Raw genomic sequence first — 19,004 nt, forward strand, 5'->3', positions numbered from 1 at the left:
GAGAAGTAATTTCCTTCAGCATGGAATTTTTTTTTAGCAGTCAGTTTACTGAACTGGTGGCTACTTTTTCTGATCATTACTGGAGACAAAAGTCAAGAGATTTGATTCAGTTCCTCACACTTGCACACAGGTATCTTGTGGTTTTCAATAGGTCTATTCAGAGGTTTAAAACCTAATATAGAACAAACGAGAAACACACTCCTTGACATTCATGGTAATTTCTTAGGACACATTCCTACCTGAAGTTTTCCAAGACAAAGGTGGTTGAGTCATAGGCTGGTACTAATTCACTGGGGAGAAAACACAGTAGTAGAGTTGAAGAAAGTAGCATTAAATCAGAGAGTGGGATTTTCACAAGTGTTTAAGTAACTTAGAAGCAAGCACAAGTCCCATCAGGGCGTCAATAGGACTTGGACTCCTAATCACTAAAGCACTTTTGAAAATCCCACTCAAGATCTTTAAAAGGACATAAAGGTTATTAGGCTAATAGTCATACCACCACAACAGTGGTCATGTCTCATGAAAACATGAAAACAGAACATAAGTCATGAAAACAGAACATAAGTACCACTGTAATAATTATTTTTTTTAATTGCAACTTCTGAAGACAGTAGTAGCTATACCAATGCATGTTAACATTCTACTATATTACATACGTCCTGGGTAGATATTACAATTTTAAGTATATCTTTAGCAGCAGCAACTGATTTTGAAGGGTGTGAAAATGTTTTTATTTAAAATGAGTATCAGAATACATTAATGTATTATATGCATGTGCCATTAGTAACATCTGGGATTATTAACACTGACAAATTTTAAGACTCAATTTATTTTTCTCTTGTTAAATTGTATGTGGTTTGCATTTCCTTCAGCTTGGAAATGGAAACATTTGTACATTCCAGTTTACTCTAGGGTCCTGCTGAATTATATGACCTCTCACCTGGCAAGGAAGAAATACAGTTTACACAGTGGTAATAAGCTTTTAGAAAACACGAAGGAAATCAGCTACATTATGCGAACCACAAAGGCTTTGCACAAGTTTATATATAAACAAGAATTCAAAAAAAAAAAGATTGCTTTTGAAGGGTATTTTTAGAGCACACAGGACATCTGTGGGCTTCCAGTGTCAGATCCCCACTCACCCAGTGGCACTGCAAGCATACATATCCCTCCCGTCCCCTGAGCAAAATGAAACAGGAACAACTCAACTGTGGTCGGGGGGGGAGGTGGACAAGAATGTCCAAAAATGATCAATTATTAACTTTAGAAAACCTAACATGATTTGCCTTGTGACAGCAAGGGATGACTAAGGCAAATCTAAAACTACAGATTTTTAATATTTAAGGAGAAGGAACTGCTTTGTGGCTGGAGAAACAAAACAACCGAAATATATCATGTTTCAGCGCAGACCTGTAGTAAAAGAGACCATCGGTTGCTACCATCTCCTTTAAAATAAACATTTACTTTTAAAAGAACACACTTCAGGCTATATTTTAAAAGCCTGCCAAACTGATGTTTGATTGATATGGTTAGAAAGATTTGAGTAATTTTAAAATTACTCAAATGCAAAATTATCTCCAAATTTTATAGAAACCCTGCATGTTCGTTTTAAATGTAAAATGCTGCAGCCACCCATCCTAACAAGTGCACAGATTTCTGCATAAACCAGCACCAATGGCTCCTTTCTGAAAATGAGTTGTGCCAGCAGATCATTTGGGCTTTATTTTATACTAAAGGTGACTTGTACAGGCATCTCATGAGACCACTTCCACGTTTATTGTGCCACTTGAGCATTTGCCAGTAAGAGAGCCCTACAATTATAGGCTGACTGCCCCCAATAGCAAGGGTAAGAAGGGTCATCAGTATACAAATGATTCAAAACCTATTTCTTCACACCAACTGGATCCCACTTCTAATGCTAGGATGTAACATCAATTACAAGTGGAGTCCTCATGGAGGATAAAAACAAGACTCTAAAGGAGGTGAACAGAATTGGGTAAGTGATCGATTATTTTTAGCACATGGAAATAAATACAGACCCAGCATTCAGCCTGAGAAGCCAAGCCAAATACTGGAGAGAAATCTTCCCCCACTGGCTACCACTGCAGTAGCCCTAATGGTTAAAGTAGCTTTTAGGATGGATTTGGGGAGCTCTCCAGCAGCAAATCCTCCAGTTACTCCCTATTTCCCATCCCTCCAAAGCCGCAGCAGAATTTGCTCTTACACTGCAGTTTTTGAATATTTTATACATTAGGAGAATTTTTCTCCACACTAACCATTCCACAATGCTCAAAACCATTCAGATGTTCGTGAAGTTAATTTTTTGTTGTGGGTTTTTTTTTTGTTTTGTTTTGTAAGACTAAACCAAACTGCTTTAATGCTTTAGCTTTCAAGGTCAAACAAAAACTTGCAAAATAAAGGAAATGCCAGGCTGTACCTTGTGAAGTCTGGAGGGACAGGAGTAGTGACAAAGGATGCCATAGGCTTCCGGTGAACCTGCTGAAACATCATCAGAATCTCCGAGCTTTTAGATATCAACTCACTCTTACTGCATGATCTTAGCTGCAGAGAAGAAAGCAGATAAATTACAATATCGTTAAAGAAAACCCACAGATTTTGGCTTAATTTTTTAAATGAAGACATGTCAATACAGGAGGTAACATCTACTGCAGGTTCAGAGAGAAAGACAACAATAGTGCTTTCCATATTGACAGAGTTATGTTTGTTAGAGCTTCCTTTGAATTTGTCTGTTTTCAAGGTTGTAAAAAAAAGTGGTGGTGGCAACAAATTTCCATATTGTTCCCATAATTGTTTTTACAAGAAATTAAATAAAATTAAGCCAGTGTTCTCTCTACTTACATGATTTTGAGGGCTCTTGAACCCTAATGTGAGAATTATAGTGCTGTAGTATTTAAACAATTTTAAAGTGTTTTAAAAATTTCATTAGCAGCTACTGTGTACTAAGGTGACTTTTCAGTCTGAAGGTCATAAGTGTTTGTACTAGGTACAGGTGTGTTTGTTTTATCTTGTCACTGCCCCAGGCAAAGTACTATACCAGCTGTGACCTCTGTTATTATGCAATGTATAGGTGAAACTTGACTAGGCTTTGACATGATTAAGTTTAATCTATTATATAACCCAGTACATTAAGGAGGGTGTTTTACACTTTCCCTCCTTAGTGTTCTGTGGCACTCTCACTGTTAAACAGTTTTATATTCATTTTTAATTCAAATGAGCTTTAAGCCAATACTCAAATCAACTAATCAAAAAGTACATTATCTCACAAAAGAACAATCTGGAATATAAATGTAACCTCCCTTCCTTCAATTCAGCACACAAAGCCAAAACGTTTTAAGCGTGTAATAAAGTGTACCTTTTCAACACTAGATGCTTCAAGTAGTAACAACCACTTCTGAACAAAGAAAGAGGGGAAATAATCTAATCTTGTTTCCTTTGAACAGCTGGAAACAGACATTTTAAATAGTTAAGTAGTTGCAAAAATAACTAAATATACTCTACTTCTTCTGTATAATTGAAAGGTAGGAACAGTGTGCCTGAGCTGTAAATGTAAAACTTTCTACCACGCATTATATGCATTTTTGACAAGAATTATATGCATTTTTGATATTAAATCAATAAAAAGAATATAAAATTTAAAGCCTCTTGATAACTGGTGGACGTATAATGTAACTTTTTAAAGAGTTCTAGTAAATCTCAGAAATTTGGGAGATACAGAGACATCTGTCTACTGTTTAAGAATCATGGCTACAGTAAATATTTGAAATATGACTTAAGTTACCTACCTTTTTTTGGGGTATGGTCTTATAGTTCCAGTTCACTGTATTTTAATGAGTTCTATACAATACAAAACTGCTCTGCAAAGATGCACATGGATTGAAATCCTTACCACATTAAAAGGGTGAAAAAAGTTTAAAAAAAAAAAAAAGTCCTCATCTACAGAGGTCACTCTATAGCAAAAAAGGGTTTTGGAATCTAGTGGAAACAGAAAGAAAAAAAAAAACAGGCTCACACACAACATATAGCAGGATTTGCTGAAGAACACTAGCTGGTGCATCAGACATGAAAATATGGTTCTGAAAAAAGCTGCCTCAAGTGCAAGGGGCGAAGGGCATTTCCAGAACAGGTAGTGAATTTGAGCTAATACCATTCACTGGAACACAGAAAAAAAGAATACAGAACAGAAGGTTAAGTGCATGCACAGAAAAGATTTCTTCTTCAGGAGTTCTGAAGATTTTTTTTTGGAAATTTAAAGCACCAACCAGTGTCATGAGAGAATTATTACACACAAGGCTTGAAAAATCCATTTGGGAACATACTAACTCAGGGCAAGCAGAAACTCTTCCAGGATTAACATCAATTTCTGCAGAATTTAAGCTTTCACTTACAAAAAATTCCTAACCCTCTGACTGTGAGGGGAAAAACCCCCCCAACAACCTTCCAAAAGTGAACTCAGTGGAAAAAAAACAATGCTGTGCCATCTTCCCACAGCTGCTGTTTGCTGCATGCATCTCATAACTTTCCAGAACTGCAGAGTGAAAACTGGCCAGTTCTGCTTTTTTGTTTTAATTACTGCTATTCATAACCTGTGGGCAAAAATCAGTCTTGTGCTCCAAGCACTAAGCTATGCTAAATAAATGAATAAATAATAAATGTTGTCTTTTCATAACTGCTAATTACTTCTGTACTAGCTATTCAAAAGACAGAAGAGATTAAATCAAAGGTTGTTCCTGATTTAGAGATGGAAGCCACAGTTTTTTTTAAAAGGAATTTTGGGTGACTTATCTAAACCCAGTTCAACCTTACTGATTAATGCATAATTTAGAGTAACAAAAGTGGCAAGTTCATCAAGTGTCTTCATGTAGCTTCCAACATTTTAACTGTGGGGTGGTGGTGGGGTTTTTTTGTTTTTGTTTTAAATCACCTGATGTTCTACTTCCTGCAGCAGGGACTCCAGAAGTTCAGTTTCTTGGGTGAGTGATGTCTTTTGACCTGTTTAAAAGAAATGAGATCATGTGTCTTGCGGTGATGGTGTTTTTTTGTTGTTGATTTTTGTTTTGTTTTTAAAGAAATGAACCTCCCTTTTGGAGATTGCTCTAAATTTAAGGTAAAGGATTTCTAAATATATCAAGGTTGATAGAGAACACATTTTAAAGGAAGCCTGTCTTTTTAATTAGAGCTGCAGTGAATGATTCACTTGAGGTTTAAGACATTAATGAAGCATTCTTGGTGTCCCAGAAATGACAGAGGCTTTTGAGAGAAGAGCAGATCTGGATTTCATTGAACTCACTCTGATCTGACCAAACCTCCTTTTATAACATCTGAAATCTAATTCAAAAATCACTTTTCTAGGCCTTAAACCTTTTAAGGAAAATATAATTAAACATTGTAATATAGAAACACTATATTTAAACATCAACTACCATTAAGGCTGTGACAAGACAAAGAAGAAAGAAAAATCAACTCTTATTTTGAGTCTATAACTAGATTTGCTTTTTCTCAAATCACACATTAATTGTTGTAAAGGAATCTGAGATCCTTGAAGAAAAGGTGCTATATAAGTGCAAAGTATTATTCTGTGTTAACCATATAAAGAGGATTATCTTTACCTTAATTATCACTACAAAAGGCTTCCCCCCCCACTCTCCTGCTGGAAATAGCTCACCTTAAGTGATCACTCTCGTTACAACATGTATGGTAACACCCATTGTTTCATGTTCTCTATGTATATAAATCTCCCCACTGTATTTTCCACTGAATGCATCCAATGAAGTGAGCTGTAGCTCACGAAAGCTTATGCTCAAATAAATTGGTTAGTCTCTAAGGTGCCACAAGTACTCCTTTTCTTTTTGCAAATACAGACTAACACAGCTGCTACTCTGAAACCTGTCATATAAAGAAGGAATTCGTAAACAGTTTAATGACTGACCTTCAATCACTGAACCACTAAACAAATTTTGCGATTGATTACAGTATTCAGTATTAAGAGTAGCAACCATGTTAGTCTGTATTCGCAAAAATAAAAGGAGTACTTGTGGCACCTTAGAGACTAACAAATTTATTTGACCATAAGTATTCAGTATGATATGGTAAAGTGCACTCATTGCAGATTTAACTTAGAAATAGTTTAATTAGAAGAATTTAAGAGGATTTTTTTTGCTAAAAATTAAGTAATTATGTTAAAAATGTAGATAGGGTATTACACTTGTTATCATGATTTAGTCTCTATACAATATAAAAATATGGTAGCTTTGAAAAGATGTATTTAATACGGTCTGTATCCTTTTCCAGTATGTAAAGTTCTGATTTTATATTTTCTTCTGAGCAAAATTTCAAATGTCAAGAGTAAGTTTTCAGCATAGTTTATTATTATTTATGGTTCGTATTATAGTTGGGCTCAGAGACAGTCCGTATCTCCATGAGTTTCCAGTCTACAGATTTAGTTTTGTATATTGCATGACTAAATCCCTAAAAAAAGTGTTCTCATCTCCCCTATTTTCAAAGAGGCCGATATTCCAATTTAGGATAATTATAATATTAGCTCTTACACAGCCGTTAACAATGGAATGCAAGTATGATTGGAGAAGCTAAGGCAAAGTGATTTGCAAAAAAGTCACACAAAGTCAATGGCAGAGTTGGGAATATAATCCAGGTCTCCTGATTTCCAGTCCAATGTTCTAGCCGTTGAACCATGTTGTCTCCAAGAATGAACCTAAGAGTCAATTGTAGAGATGTTTCTAATCTGGGACAAAATATATTTAAAATACAAGTTTTATTTAAAAAATAAATTATTTACAGAGGGAAACCCAAAGACTGCACTACAAATTGCTTTACACGTAAGTATCTCATGGTTTTGTGTTTTTTTTTTAATAAGTGTTATACAAGCATAAGTTCCCCTGGGTATACTCTACCTACTTCCCATTTGTAAAAAGGCTAAATAGAGGGAGAGGTTAAATAGCTGGACCAAAGTCAGCGACAGAGTCAGGAACAAAACCTAGAAGTTCTGATTCCTCCCCGATACCCTGCTCTCACTACTGGACAATATTTATTTAATTACCAATCTGAAATGCTACTCAGCAGAAATATTCCATACAGAAATAATATTTTTTAAAGTTAGGTTTGGATAGTAGATATCAGAGGTGACAAATTACAGCAATCGGGAAATAATACTTGGCACTTTACATCTTCAAAGGGCTGTATGATCATTTATCCTAGCAAAGTGGTACACGTAATCTGAGTTAATATACAGTAGCTTTTCATGGAATCAGAGCATAGTTACATCTAACAAAATGCATTATATCACAGTAACCACACATTAACTAATGACACTGATATATTTAGAAGTCTTCTGTCTTCAACTTGAAGCCAGGAAACTGCTGGAGGTGCAGTTTTGTTTCTAGAAAAAAAAATTTGCCAGAAGATTTTCAACTTCAGTCTGTTTCTTCCACTTACATCAGATAAGGTGAATACCTACCCATTAGTGTTATAAGCTTGTTCTTCAGTTGAGTATCTAATCGGGCAATCATCATCTCCACTGCATTCCTAATTTCCCGAACTCGCTCATCCTTTGCGCTGCGCACTGCCTCTACATTCCTCTCCTAAAGGACAGTTCAGAGGTAACGTACAAAAAAGGAATAACCTTCTGTTTTTGTCCATATCTCTGCCTCTCATCATACCCTGTCCATTTCAACTGAATGCTTTTCCCTTGACAAGGATTAGGAAATACAGAGGAAGGGGGGAAATATATTTTATGTAGAACAAAAATAGTTTATGTTTTAACTGTTTGGGAAAATAAGCCTCTATGTAAACTTATGAGCAACTTAAAGGTCAGAAGAAGATTTCACTGTTGCCTATAATTCTCTTCCCCCTTAGGTTTGCTACTATGCAATTAGCGATATACATTTAGAAGTACTAATTAAAGTAGAGACATGCCAAAAGTGTTTTCTTTCTTTGGATAACCTAGAAAAGTTAACAGACTATCAAAATGAAGACTATTGAACACATCCAAAACTGAGTTCTTAAGGTATATAGTAAGCCATTTTTGAAACACTGTAAAAGCTACAGATGAACAGCATAACTGGTAGTAAAATAGCAGAGAATGCAGTTGCCCTCTGGTGGTTGACGGAAGGTTAAACTAAAAGGAATATATTTTTCTCATCATAGACAAACACATAAAATACTTGCTATGACAAATTAAACACTCTCTTGGAACTACTCGTTTCTTCTTCTGCACAGGGGTACTACATAGAACAAGTAGCATCCGTAAGCAGAAAAGGAAAAATGATTGCACACACAGTTTACTTTACATTAGTGCCTTTCATCCTGGAATCATCTCGACCATATACACATACCACAGCACCAAAAAACGTCAGACATCTCTGGGATGAAGAGTGGCTAACTAACCAGTATGTACACAGCACACCACAGCACAACAAAGAGAGAAAATTATGACCAAGAGCAATAGGCAAACTCCTTCTCTTACAGTAGTGCAAAAAGGGATAGTATATGTCCATGCAGAGCAAATGGGATTCTATTTTACTTTGGTTTCTATCTTATTCAAAAGGTTTGCACACTAAACTGCACAGAGATCAGCAAAGTCTCCCCCAGAACTGAGGGGCTGAAACACCCCAACAGAATTTCAGACCTTCAGCTTACCCCACTAAGGCCTGGTACTTTTTGTACATGTAACACTATACCAGTTATAGGTGTGTGGGGGCGCTTTTTTACTGACACAATCTTTAGCATGGGCAGGGTTATACTGGTATAAAAGGCGCCATATACCAGTATTCCAAGGCACCCTTATACTCATATGATTGCACTCATGCTATGGGAATTGTACTGCTTTAACTATATCACCACCTACTTCTCTTATGCTATAGATAACCTGAATATAATCAACACATTATACAGGTGTAAGAGGGTATATATAAGGTATACATTTTGATGAAACATTTTCTTACCACTTCTTGCACTAGACTGATTAGCTCCATGAGTCTCCTCCGAAGTTTTGCTACCTCCTCATTCACTTTTGTGACATGTTGCTCATAAATTTCAGCTAATGGCTTAAAAGTATGTCCTCCATGCTATTAAAAGAAAGGATCGACAAAACATCATATTTTAGCTGTACTCCATCCCTGTTAAATTAGGAGTTTTTCCCCTTCTGTGGTACCATTCAATTTGGGAAAGATCCAGAGCAGATTGTCTGTAGGAAGTCTGTGTCTTTCACTTCCCTTAGTAACAAGTCTTGGATCTGGCTTCTGCACCAGAAATGCTTCCTGTAGAGAGCTATTTGGAGATGGAGCACTCATCCAAAATGAGCCCCAGCATTTACTGTGCAATACTTGGGCTAATTAAGTTGGGGGGGGGGGGGGAAGGGAATGGTTTTATATTCAAAGGGCTATATGTATTTTGAGCTAACACTCCAGCAAAAAACTGAATTAGTGACACTCAACCACTTACATTCCCAAATATGAGGTGTGTCTCACTTGGGAATATTTAACTGGTACAGTATTAGATAGATGGAGATCTGAGATAATTTCCTACTCTCCACGTGGACATGACATGCTATAAGCCTACTCACCATTCCTCCCCAGAGAGCACACTGGTGGCAGATACATTTCTTACATGTCCAGCAGAATACACTGAGTTTTTCATGATGGTTTTCACACCTTAAAAAAAAAAACACAACAGTGATAGGAAATTACATAGTGGTGCGTGGAGACTGCAAAAGGTTCAGCAGCTTGATTTGTTTTGTTGACATGGTTTTGAGAGCAAAGCACAAAATCTAGGAGTTACAAATGGTGTCCCAACAGCAAAATTAATTAGTTGTATTCTTCTTGCACTGCAAAGCATGCCATCGTTTTACTTCGTCTCCCATATATCATCTTCCCAGGAAGTTTCTCCTGGAGGTAAGAAAGCGTACTCTGGAAGCTTGTTTTAAGCACCATCTTATCTGCATGGTATACTTTGCTTTGGTATACAGGCTTTAAATTCACTGATTCTAGAAGCTAAAAATTTCAAATGATTGAAACGCCAACAATCTAGTAACTCAGAAAGATTGAGTAAACCTAAAGTATTCTGAGGTGTGGATCAATGTGGCACCTAGGTGCCAAAGTGATGAATCAATATTTTAACTAGAAGAAGAACTAGAAGAATATTTTAACTTGTTCATATGTAACAAGACTACTCTCTCAAAGTAAATGGCAAATGACGAGTTTCTTTAAACACAGATTTCTCAGCTCCACTTAGCACTCTGGGTCCAAGATACTTGAGCAACTTGATTTCCCTTTATGTTCCTTTCAAGTTATAAGAGGGCCATGGAGGCCTGGCTTTACTGTAAAATTTTTATCAGTGCCAGACCCAGATGACAAAACACACTGTTCAGGGACTCCCATATAACAGTATGATACTTCCTGTCTATATGTGGCCACTGAATATAGAAAGCAGATTCATGTATCATAAGAAGTCCCAGCCTTCTTCTGCAGTAAAGGTGAAACTAGTCAGTTATAATACTGTCTCCAGGACTCTGTGCAAGATATACACATTCAGATGAATTCTTTGATGACTTTTTATCAACCTAACTTTACTGGAAGAGTATAGAGAAACTAGAACTAATAATTAAAGAAAAAGGACTACTTACACAGAATGCAACAAATTAAATACACACAAATTCAGTATTTCAATGTCTTAGTTTGCATACATTTGACATCAGATAGTTAAACTGGGAAATGTGACATCTGAAGGGTTGCTTTATACTAAACTTTAATTGGGGGCTTCAACTAATGCTATCTTTTTCACCAGCTCAATTTTTTTCTTTTTCTGTACCTTTCTGCATGAAAATGGCCGATTTCTGAACCATTGGCTGTAGTTCTAAATATTGTTTTTTCACTACAGTGTCCCAGATTCTTCATAGTCTGTGAGCAGGCTTATAAAGCACCATCACAGCAGATCTCTGAATGATGTCAATGAGAAGTCTGCACAAAGATCAAGGATGGAATAATGTCTTTATGCAGTTCAGAACAGTCACTTACCTTACAGTAACTGTGGTTCTTAAAGACAGTTTCTCAGTGTGGACTGCCCTCAAAGTACACACGAGGCACACATGTATCTTGAATGGGATCCACATGGACAAAAACTTGAAGAACTACTATACTTTGTTATAATTATGAATTATTTAATTGCCTTATTCACCACTGCTCAGTGGGAAAATATTCTTACTTTGGGGGGGAAAAAAACAAACTACTATTCTTACCCTTCCTTTTTTCCCTATCCCCTTTTTCATCTTTGTACATCCTCCCTTATTTCCTGCTGTATTCCGACCATTCTTTGCAGCAACTCTCAATACTCGCTCAATGAGATTTACTCCAGCACCTTTCTCTATTCCATGAGCTATAATGATTAGCAATAAAACAAACTACACAAATCAGCAATATTAAGAAATATTGCAATTTGCAGTTCTCCAAAGGGGGATGCCTTTTTGCTGTGATATTAGCACTGTATTTTTCATGCTATCCAAGTATCAGAGGATGCCAGTATCAGAAGATTTAAGAAGTTGGTTCACATAGTTCTTTCTCCACTGTAGGAAATCCAAGGAGAAATGGCATTTACAAGCAACAGTTGCACAATACATGACCAATAAGTCTTAGTTATCCACATCACTGCAAATCCTACATGGAGGGATTTTAGACAGTGCATGCCTTAGACCAAATGTCACAGGGGAAACAAACACATAAAGACTTGTCTAGGCTTATGTACTAGCACATCCAGGAGTCCCTTTAGGTTTCTGAATGCATTATCAGAGGAATCTGTACAATGTCCTCTTTGCTTTCATCATCTAGTGTCCATATGGTCACTGTGAATGGCTACGTGCAATATGAAAGAGGCAGCCCTCCTCAGTCTTCCCATGCCCTTCACTCAAAGTACATTAGGCCAGGCTAATCCAACTGTAACTTTCAAGGTAATAAAAACAGAAAGACCTGTAAAGTCTTAGCTTTTAGTGCTACTTACAGAAACTGGTACCATTTCTAGAAATAAATAAATAAATAAAAAACCAACTGCCAACCTCTTACCACCTTTCAGCTGGACAGCGTAAAAGGAAGCATACTTACTGACTGCTTCTACAACATGGTAGCAAATTTCAGTTTTCAGTACTTAGGAACTACAATCCATTCCCTAATTTTAAGAGGGTGCAATTAAAGATTTGCTGTTTTTGAGACAAACTACAAAATCCTCAAATTTTAGAAGAGTCTATTCTACATACTTGTCTTTTTCATTTTCTTCATGCTTAGTGAGATTGCATAGTTGAAGTGTGTCAAGCTGTTGCGTAACTTCTTCTGCCCAACGACAGTTTACAAGTTCCCGTAGCTGGAGTGGGGCGCTGAAAGAAAAGAAAAAGAAAAAGAAAAAGCTGAAGTTAGATTCATAGACTGTAAGGTTGGAGGGGACTATCGTGATCATCTAGTGTGACTCCTGCACATTGCAGGCCACAGAACCTCACTCACTCCAGAAACAGACTCCTAACCTCTGGCTGAGTTACTGAAGTCCTCAAATCATGGTTTAAAGACTTCAAGTTACAGAGAATTCACCATTTATATAGTTTAAACCTGCAAGTGACCCATGCCCCTTGTTGCAGAGGAAGGCAAAAAAGCCCCAGATTCAAGAACTCCGTTTCAGGATTTCAAGGTTCTAAAGAACACTAATGAAACGGATTGGTTTTGTCAATTCCACTCTTTCGCTAGGAAACATATGAGTAGTAGCAGATACAATAAAGCTGTTTGTCTACAATGCATAAGTTCACATTTAAAAGGTTATTTTCAAAACCCATCAGGCTTAGAACTTTAAGGTTTTTGGTTTGTTTGCTTTTAATATAAAGAGCTTACATTCTGAAGAAATTGGTTGCTCACCCACCTCACAAGAAAAAGTGTCTTACTTGCCATTAGAAAGTGGATTTTTTCAAGCTCTGTACTTATGGGACACAAATGTTAAGAATGTGCATGCTGCTTGCCTCTTTGGGCATGCTGCATCATGTTTATTCCTGGAAATGTCTGTCTCTCAGATCTATAGAAAGAGGGTAAATTTCAGTCAGTCTAAAAGCTAGAAGCGTTGTTTGGTCCCTATGCTGGCCATTCAAGGAGTGACACTGAATAGTTCTGAGAGGAGTCCTGTCCACTTCTTCTGGCTAGGTGTGGTTATATCCCTTAAATGGGTGCAATAACATGGTGGGGATCATCAAGATTTTACATAGGTCAGTCCTGGCCACACTAAAAAAAGATTAAAAATAATTACTTTGCCAGTTTAAATAAGGCTTCATATCACATTAAGTACAACCTTCAAAAGAGAAACTTGTGATACACATGGTATACTTACAGAGACAAAAAAACCCAACAAAACCCCACACACCTAATAACCATAAGAAAGCTGACTACAGAGTTACAATGTATTTCTAACTTATTAAAAATATCTTACCGACAGTGAGGGCACTGAGCTCTTTGTTCAGTCAGCCAACGCTATAGAAAAAGAGAATGGGCACAGTTTGAGACACACAAGAGAGTTAAAGATATGGAACATTCACACACACTGGTTTCACTTTTGTCTCAATTATACTGGAAGTCATTTTTTCTGTGCCAATCCTCCTGTATTTTTCCCTTATTTACACTCATGATTTAAATTCATGGGATTTAGCCAGTACAAGCAATCTCAGTTTAACATGTAACTATTTTAACCCCCACAAGAAACAGAAGGGGTTTTTTTTTTTGGGTGGGGAGTGTTGGTTTAACAACAGTTCTACTGTTACAGTAAAGGGACTTTTGAGATGTCTGGCATATCACCAGAAGCCACAGAATCTATCAGACAGTCATACACTAAGGGGTATATTCTAGTAAAAAGCCAAGATATTGCAGGTATTTCGCTCTGCCTCTACACACTACTTTTCAAAGAACCACATATTCTGCTACTCATTCTGGAAGAGATGGAGAGCAGGATGGGGTATGGCAAATGGGGTGTCATGTGGTAGTGGGGTGGTGAATTATATTGGAGGGGGGAAGTATCTACGGGAGACTGTGACACCAACTGCACCCTCCCAGCTCCTGTCCTGGGGGCCCAGCTGGGCTCAGGTCCCCATTCTGGGAATTGTTACGTGGCGCATGGGGTCACAGTGCCCCTCATTCAAATTTGGTCCATCCATCCCTCTGTTGTCATGTCAAAGGGCCAAGGTGGGCCAAATCTGCTACACTGTTCAACACATCACAACATCCAGAGCACAGAGCTGAGTTCAGCCAGCCCCATGACCCTTTGACACTTTCTGGTGACCCAGTTTTGGGTCGTAGCCCACGGGCTGAGAAACCTTGTTCTGGCAGAGAGGAGTTTTTAATCCGAGACTTTAGACATAGTAGTGGTTTGAATAAGTTAAGCAGTTTTCAGATGAGGAGAAGCCTGCTTTAGTATGGACAGGGCCTCACAAATGACAAAAGTATCATGGCCTAGCAGAACTCTGTACTGCAGATCTAGGTCTCATTTCCCAAACAGGCACCACTGAAAAGGCCCCTTATGAGATGTTAGAGGAAGGGACTGTTGTATGCTTAATGCTCAAAAGTGACTCTTCCAGCCAATTAAGCAGCGTTGAGTGATCCAAAAAGGGTTGGTCATGGTACAAGTCTAACTTTTATAGGGAGAAACAAGGAGAACAGAGTAAGGAAAGGAAACTCTCAGTGCTCCAACAAGGACACAAGGTAAGTTTGCCCTGTAGCTCTTTAGTTAATAATCTATACATACACAGAAATTAGAAAATAAAATGTGAACTTACCCGAATGCAACTGAAACAACATAGCTTGGAGCAATGTGGACACAGACGTGCATCACGCAACTTTTCCATACAAATAAAACATCGGAACACCTCAGCAATGCTCTGAAAAAAGTTTAGATTCACACCAGTGTTAAGATATATACTTGAAGCTGGTCAGATGTTCAGCAGTCAAACCATCAGATTTAATAACAATGAGTCCTACTCTGCAAGGCTACGGATGACATGTTGAACTTGAATCACGATGGTGGTCCCAAGACAAACAACCATGGATCACACTTTCCCCATTTTCTCTTTTTCCATGAACATGCTGTTAGTTCACTTTGTTTTATCACTATTTGTTTCCATCTGTATATGTCTGTAGCCAAAAGACACTATTCCCACTTGTATGTGTATGACACTGAATGAACAAGCACTCTACACATACAGAATCAGATTCTTAAGCCAGGAGGGCCGATGTGATCATTTAGTCTGACCTCCTGTTAACAAAGGCCATAGAACTTCTCCACAATAATTCCTATTTCAACTAGAGCATATTTTTAAAGAAACATCCAATTACCCTAATTAATTACCCTCACTGTTAAAAATGTACACCTTATTTCCAGTCTGAAGTTGCCTAACTACTTACTGTCATTGGATGTTGTTATAATAGCCTGCTGGACCAAAGAGCACATCATCAAATATTTGTTCCCCATGTGGGCACTTATAGACTGATCTCACCCTTTAACCCTCTCTTTATTAAGTTAGAAAGCTCAAGCTCCTTAAGTTTATCACTGTAAGACATGTTTTCCAATCCTTTAATCATACACACTGAACCATCTCCAATATATCAAAATTCAACTGAATATGAATTGCCAAAATGTGATGTGACTGCAAAAAAGGCAAATATGATTCTGGGGTGTATTAACAGGAGTGTTGTATGTAAGACATGAGAGGTAACTGTCCCGCTCTACTCAGCACTGCTGAGGCCCCAGCTGGAGTACTGTGTCCAATTCTGGGCACCACAATTTAGAAAAAGAGGTGGACGAATTGGAAAGAATCCAAAGGACCGCTCAAAAATCGCTTATTCCAGAGTAACTATAGCTGAATAGTTAATTTGCTAGAGCTACGATGGTCAATTTCCCTTATATCTCCTATCTAAACTAAACAGTCTCAATCTTCTCATTCTCTCCTTTCATAAACCTTTCCATACCTCAAAAAACTTGTCTCCTATCTCTGAAATCCTACTGTTGCTATAATTTTTGAGAAAAGGTGACCATAACTGAATACAGTATTTCAGATGAGGGAAACTTTTATTTATTTAAACAAGTGGCATAACAACATTTTCTGTATTTTCTATACTGTACCATAATATTGTTTGTTTCCTATCACTGCACATGGAGCTGATGTTTTTTCACAAAAACCATCCACAATGGTGTTTGGATCTTTTTCTTGTGTGGTTACAACTAATATAGCAGCGGAGTGTATGATGGGTTCCAATTACTCCTTCCAATGTGCATTTTACCTTTCACGTATCAAAACTAAAATTAATCAGCCTCTCATGCTCTCCATTCCTCATGCTCATGTCATGCTCTCCATTCCTGGCTTTGTTATGTGTCTCTGAAGTTCTTCAGAAACATCTCTAACCTAGACTAACCTAAATAATTTTGTGTCCCCTGCATTTTTTGTCTCTTTCACTGCTCACTCCCTTTTCCGGATCATTAATGCATATGTTAAACAACAGTCTCAGTGCAGAACCTTGGGGCACCCAGCCATTAACTTGTGACATGTTGAAAAACACCCACTTTATACCTATACTTTGTTTTCTGCCTCTTGGGCAATATCTAATTTACAGCACTGTTTGACCTCTCGCCCCACAACTACTCATGATACATCTACATTACAAGCACGATGGTGACACAGCTGCAGTTACGCCGTAGTGTGGACACGTGCTACAGCAACAGAAGAGGGTTTTTTCTGTTGCTGTAGCAAACACATCTGCTCAAGAGACTGTAGCTAGGTCAATGAAAGAATTCTTCCGTCGAGCTAGCGGTGTTGACACCACAGCTTAGATCAGCCTCACTTCGCCTCGAAGGGGTGCGAAAAGAGAGGACAACCCCCCACCCCGAGCCCCACAGCTAGGTCAACTTGGGTTTTTGGTAGAGACCAAGTCCTAGTTTCCTTATTCCCTCGCGAGCGGCTCTGCCGGAGGCTTTCTGAAAGCCCAAACACCACCCACCTGTCCTCCCTTTCCCAAGACAGGGGCACAGGCCAACCGAGCGGGTGGGTCAGGCCCAACTTCCCTGGGCAGCCGGCCCCGAGGCGGCCAGCACCGTTTCAACCAGCGAGCCTGGCAGCAGAGCGACGCTCACCTCGACCTGCCGCAACCGGGGCCCCGACGGCCACAAGGAGCCGGGGCGAACCCAGGGCTGGAACCCAGGCGTCCTGGCACCCCCAGCTCGAGCGCAGGCGGCCTCCCGCCAGTGCCCGGCAGGGAGGGGAGCCGGGCCCGCCCCGCCCCAGCAGGTGGAGGCTGCCCACCCCCTCACCTCCACGCTCTGCTCGTCCATGGCCTCGGCTCTCCCGGCGCCCGCCCGCAGCGGGGAGGCTCCCCAGCGCCCCGGGGAGCAGGTCCCGGCCGCAGCCCCTGCGGGAGAGAAAGGGGAGGAAAGAGCGTAAGGAGCCGCCGGGGGAGAGGCTGCTCCTCACCGGCCCGGCTCCCTCCGCAGCGCCCCGGCCCCGCTAGCTACCGGCCATGTTCGCCCCGGGGGGTCAGGGGCGCCGGCGGCTCCTCCCTCAGCGCGGCCTCCCGCCGGCCCGCCCTGCGGCTGAGGGAGCCGGGCCGACCCCTCCCTCACGTGACCCTCCCAGCCCCAGTGCGCAGGCGCCGCCGTGTCCCCGCCTGCCGCTGCTGCAGGGGCCTGCCCGCTGCCTTCGGGCGGAGCATCCGCAAAGGGTGCAGTCCCCGCCCCCCCTCCCACCTGCAGCATCCGCAGAGCGCACAGACCCCCCCCCCCCAACTGCTGCTGCAGCAGCAGCATCTGCAGAGCGCACAGACCCCCTCCCCCCCACTGCTGCTGCAGCAGCAGCATCCGCAGAGCGCACAGACCCCCTCCCCCCCACTGCTGCTGCAGCAGCAGCATCTGCAGAGCGTGCAGCCTCCCACCACCTGCTGAGGATGCAGCGTCAGTAGAGGATAGGGGTTTCCCTCCCTCTCCCCGCCCGTTCTTCTCCCGCTGCTGCAGGTTGCAGCCTCAGCAAAGGGTCTAGCCCGTGCTTAATGTTTGCCAGGGCGCGGTAGTTCATAGCCCCAGCACCTCTGGGCTTGCCGCATGGCTTATTATTGTAAAAGTTGCTTGACCCCGGCACCTCGTTCATTACAAATTAAGGACGGGCTGCAGGCCCCTGCCGTTCTCCCACGGCTGCAGGTTGCAGCATCCGCAGGGAGTGCAACCCCCCTCTCCCCACACTGCTGCAGCATGAGGTAGGAGGCTGTAACCGTGTCCCACTTTTGCAGGCTGGTAAATAAGCTTTAACTCTTCCCCCCTTATTCCGCAGGCAGCGGCGTCGGCAACATGCACCATCTTCAGCCCCAGCCTCCAATCTCACTGGAGCCAGGAAGAGGACACGGTCCTAGTTCGCAAGCGGTAGCACGAGCACTGGGGTGGCCGCCTCACATTTAGTCCATACAAAAAGGGATTTTAAAAATGTTTCTCAGAAAGGCTAGAGGGCCTCACTACAGCACCCATCAGGAAAAAAATATATAAAAACCAAAGTAAAATTAGAGAGATCTCCCTGCGAGTCTTTACTGGAGATTAATAGGTCAGCATCACTAGGCAGGATGACATGGCCTCCATCATGTCTACTGGCCCCTGCATTCTGCTATAGAAAAATAGAAACTGAAATGGAAAACAGCATGCTTGTACTTATACAGCAGGTTTCATCTTCAAAGCACTGTGCTACCAGTAGGAAAGACTTGGCTTCTTTTTTCAAACCTCCTTCCCTCTATTGACCACTGCAAGATTGTTTGTTCCCTACAGTATTTGCAAATGCTCTATCCATTCCTGATTTTCAAAATGGCAACGGCAAGGGTTTCCTTAAGTACACTATTTTACAGCCAGCACAATCTCACACTCCTGTAAGAGTGTCTTCCATGTTAGCCAGAAGTGACTAGATAGGGATACTGAGTTTCAAACCTACAGTGTGAGAG

The 19,004-nt window shown here is 40.2% G+C and overlaps 1 protein-coding gene across 4 annotated transcripts in view; it reads right to left on the minus strand.

Moving 5' to 3' along the window:
- Nucleotides 1–17,630, minus strand: part of TRIM37 (tripartite motif containing 37) — a 48,161-nt gene extending 30,531 nt beyond the window's left edge. For 3 of the 4 annotated variants that reach the window (XM_073315506.1, XM_073315504.1, XM_073315503.1), the window contains exons 1-11: nucleotides 17,545–17,630; nucleotides 17,344–17,441; nucleotides 14,819–14,920; nucleotides 13,483–13,523; nucleotides 12,278–12,394; nucleotides 9,599–9,686; nucleotides 8,979–9,101; nucleotides 7,493–7,616; nucleotides 4,943–5,010; nucleotides 2,438–2,562; nucleotides 240–290 (exon numbers count right to left, since the gene is read on the minus strand). In XM_073315506.1, the coding sequence (XP_073171607.1) occupies nucleotides 240–290; nucleotides 2,438–2,562; nucleotides 4,943–5,010; nucleotides 7,493–7,616; nucleotides 8,979–9,101; nucleotides 9,599–9,686; nucleotides 12,278–12,394; nucleotides 13,483–13,523; nucleotides 14,819–14,920; nucleotides 17,344–17,441; nucleotides 17,545–17,551 (944 nt within the window). In that variant the 5' untranslated portion in view covers nucleotides 17,552–17,630. Of the gene's footprint in view, nucleotides 1–239; nucleotides 291–2,437; nucleotides 2,563–4,942; nucleotides 5,011–7,492; nucleotides 7,617–8,978; nucleotides 9,102–9,598; nucleotides 9,687–10,842; nucleotides 12,199–12,277; nucleotides 12,395–13,482; nucleotides 13,524–14,818; nucleotides 14,921–17,343; nucleotides 17,442–17,544 lie in introns of those variants that run through there. The other variant, XM_073315505.1, reaches the window with a different exon arrangement.
- Between the last annotated feature and the right edge of the window lie 1,374 nt (nucleotides 17,631–19,004).

This window comes from Lepidochelys kempii, chromosome 17 (genome assembly GCF_965140265.1).
Source record: "Lepidochelys kempii isolate rLepKem1 chromosome 17, rLepKem1.hap2, whole genome shotgun sequence".
In the NCBI taxonomy this organism is placed as follows: domain Eukaryota; kingdom Metazoa; phylum Chordata; order Testudines; family Cheloniidae; genus Lepidochelys; species Lepidochelys kempii.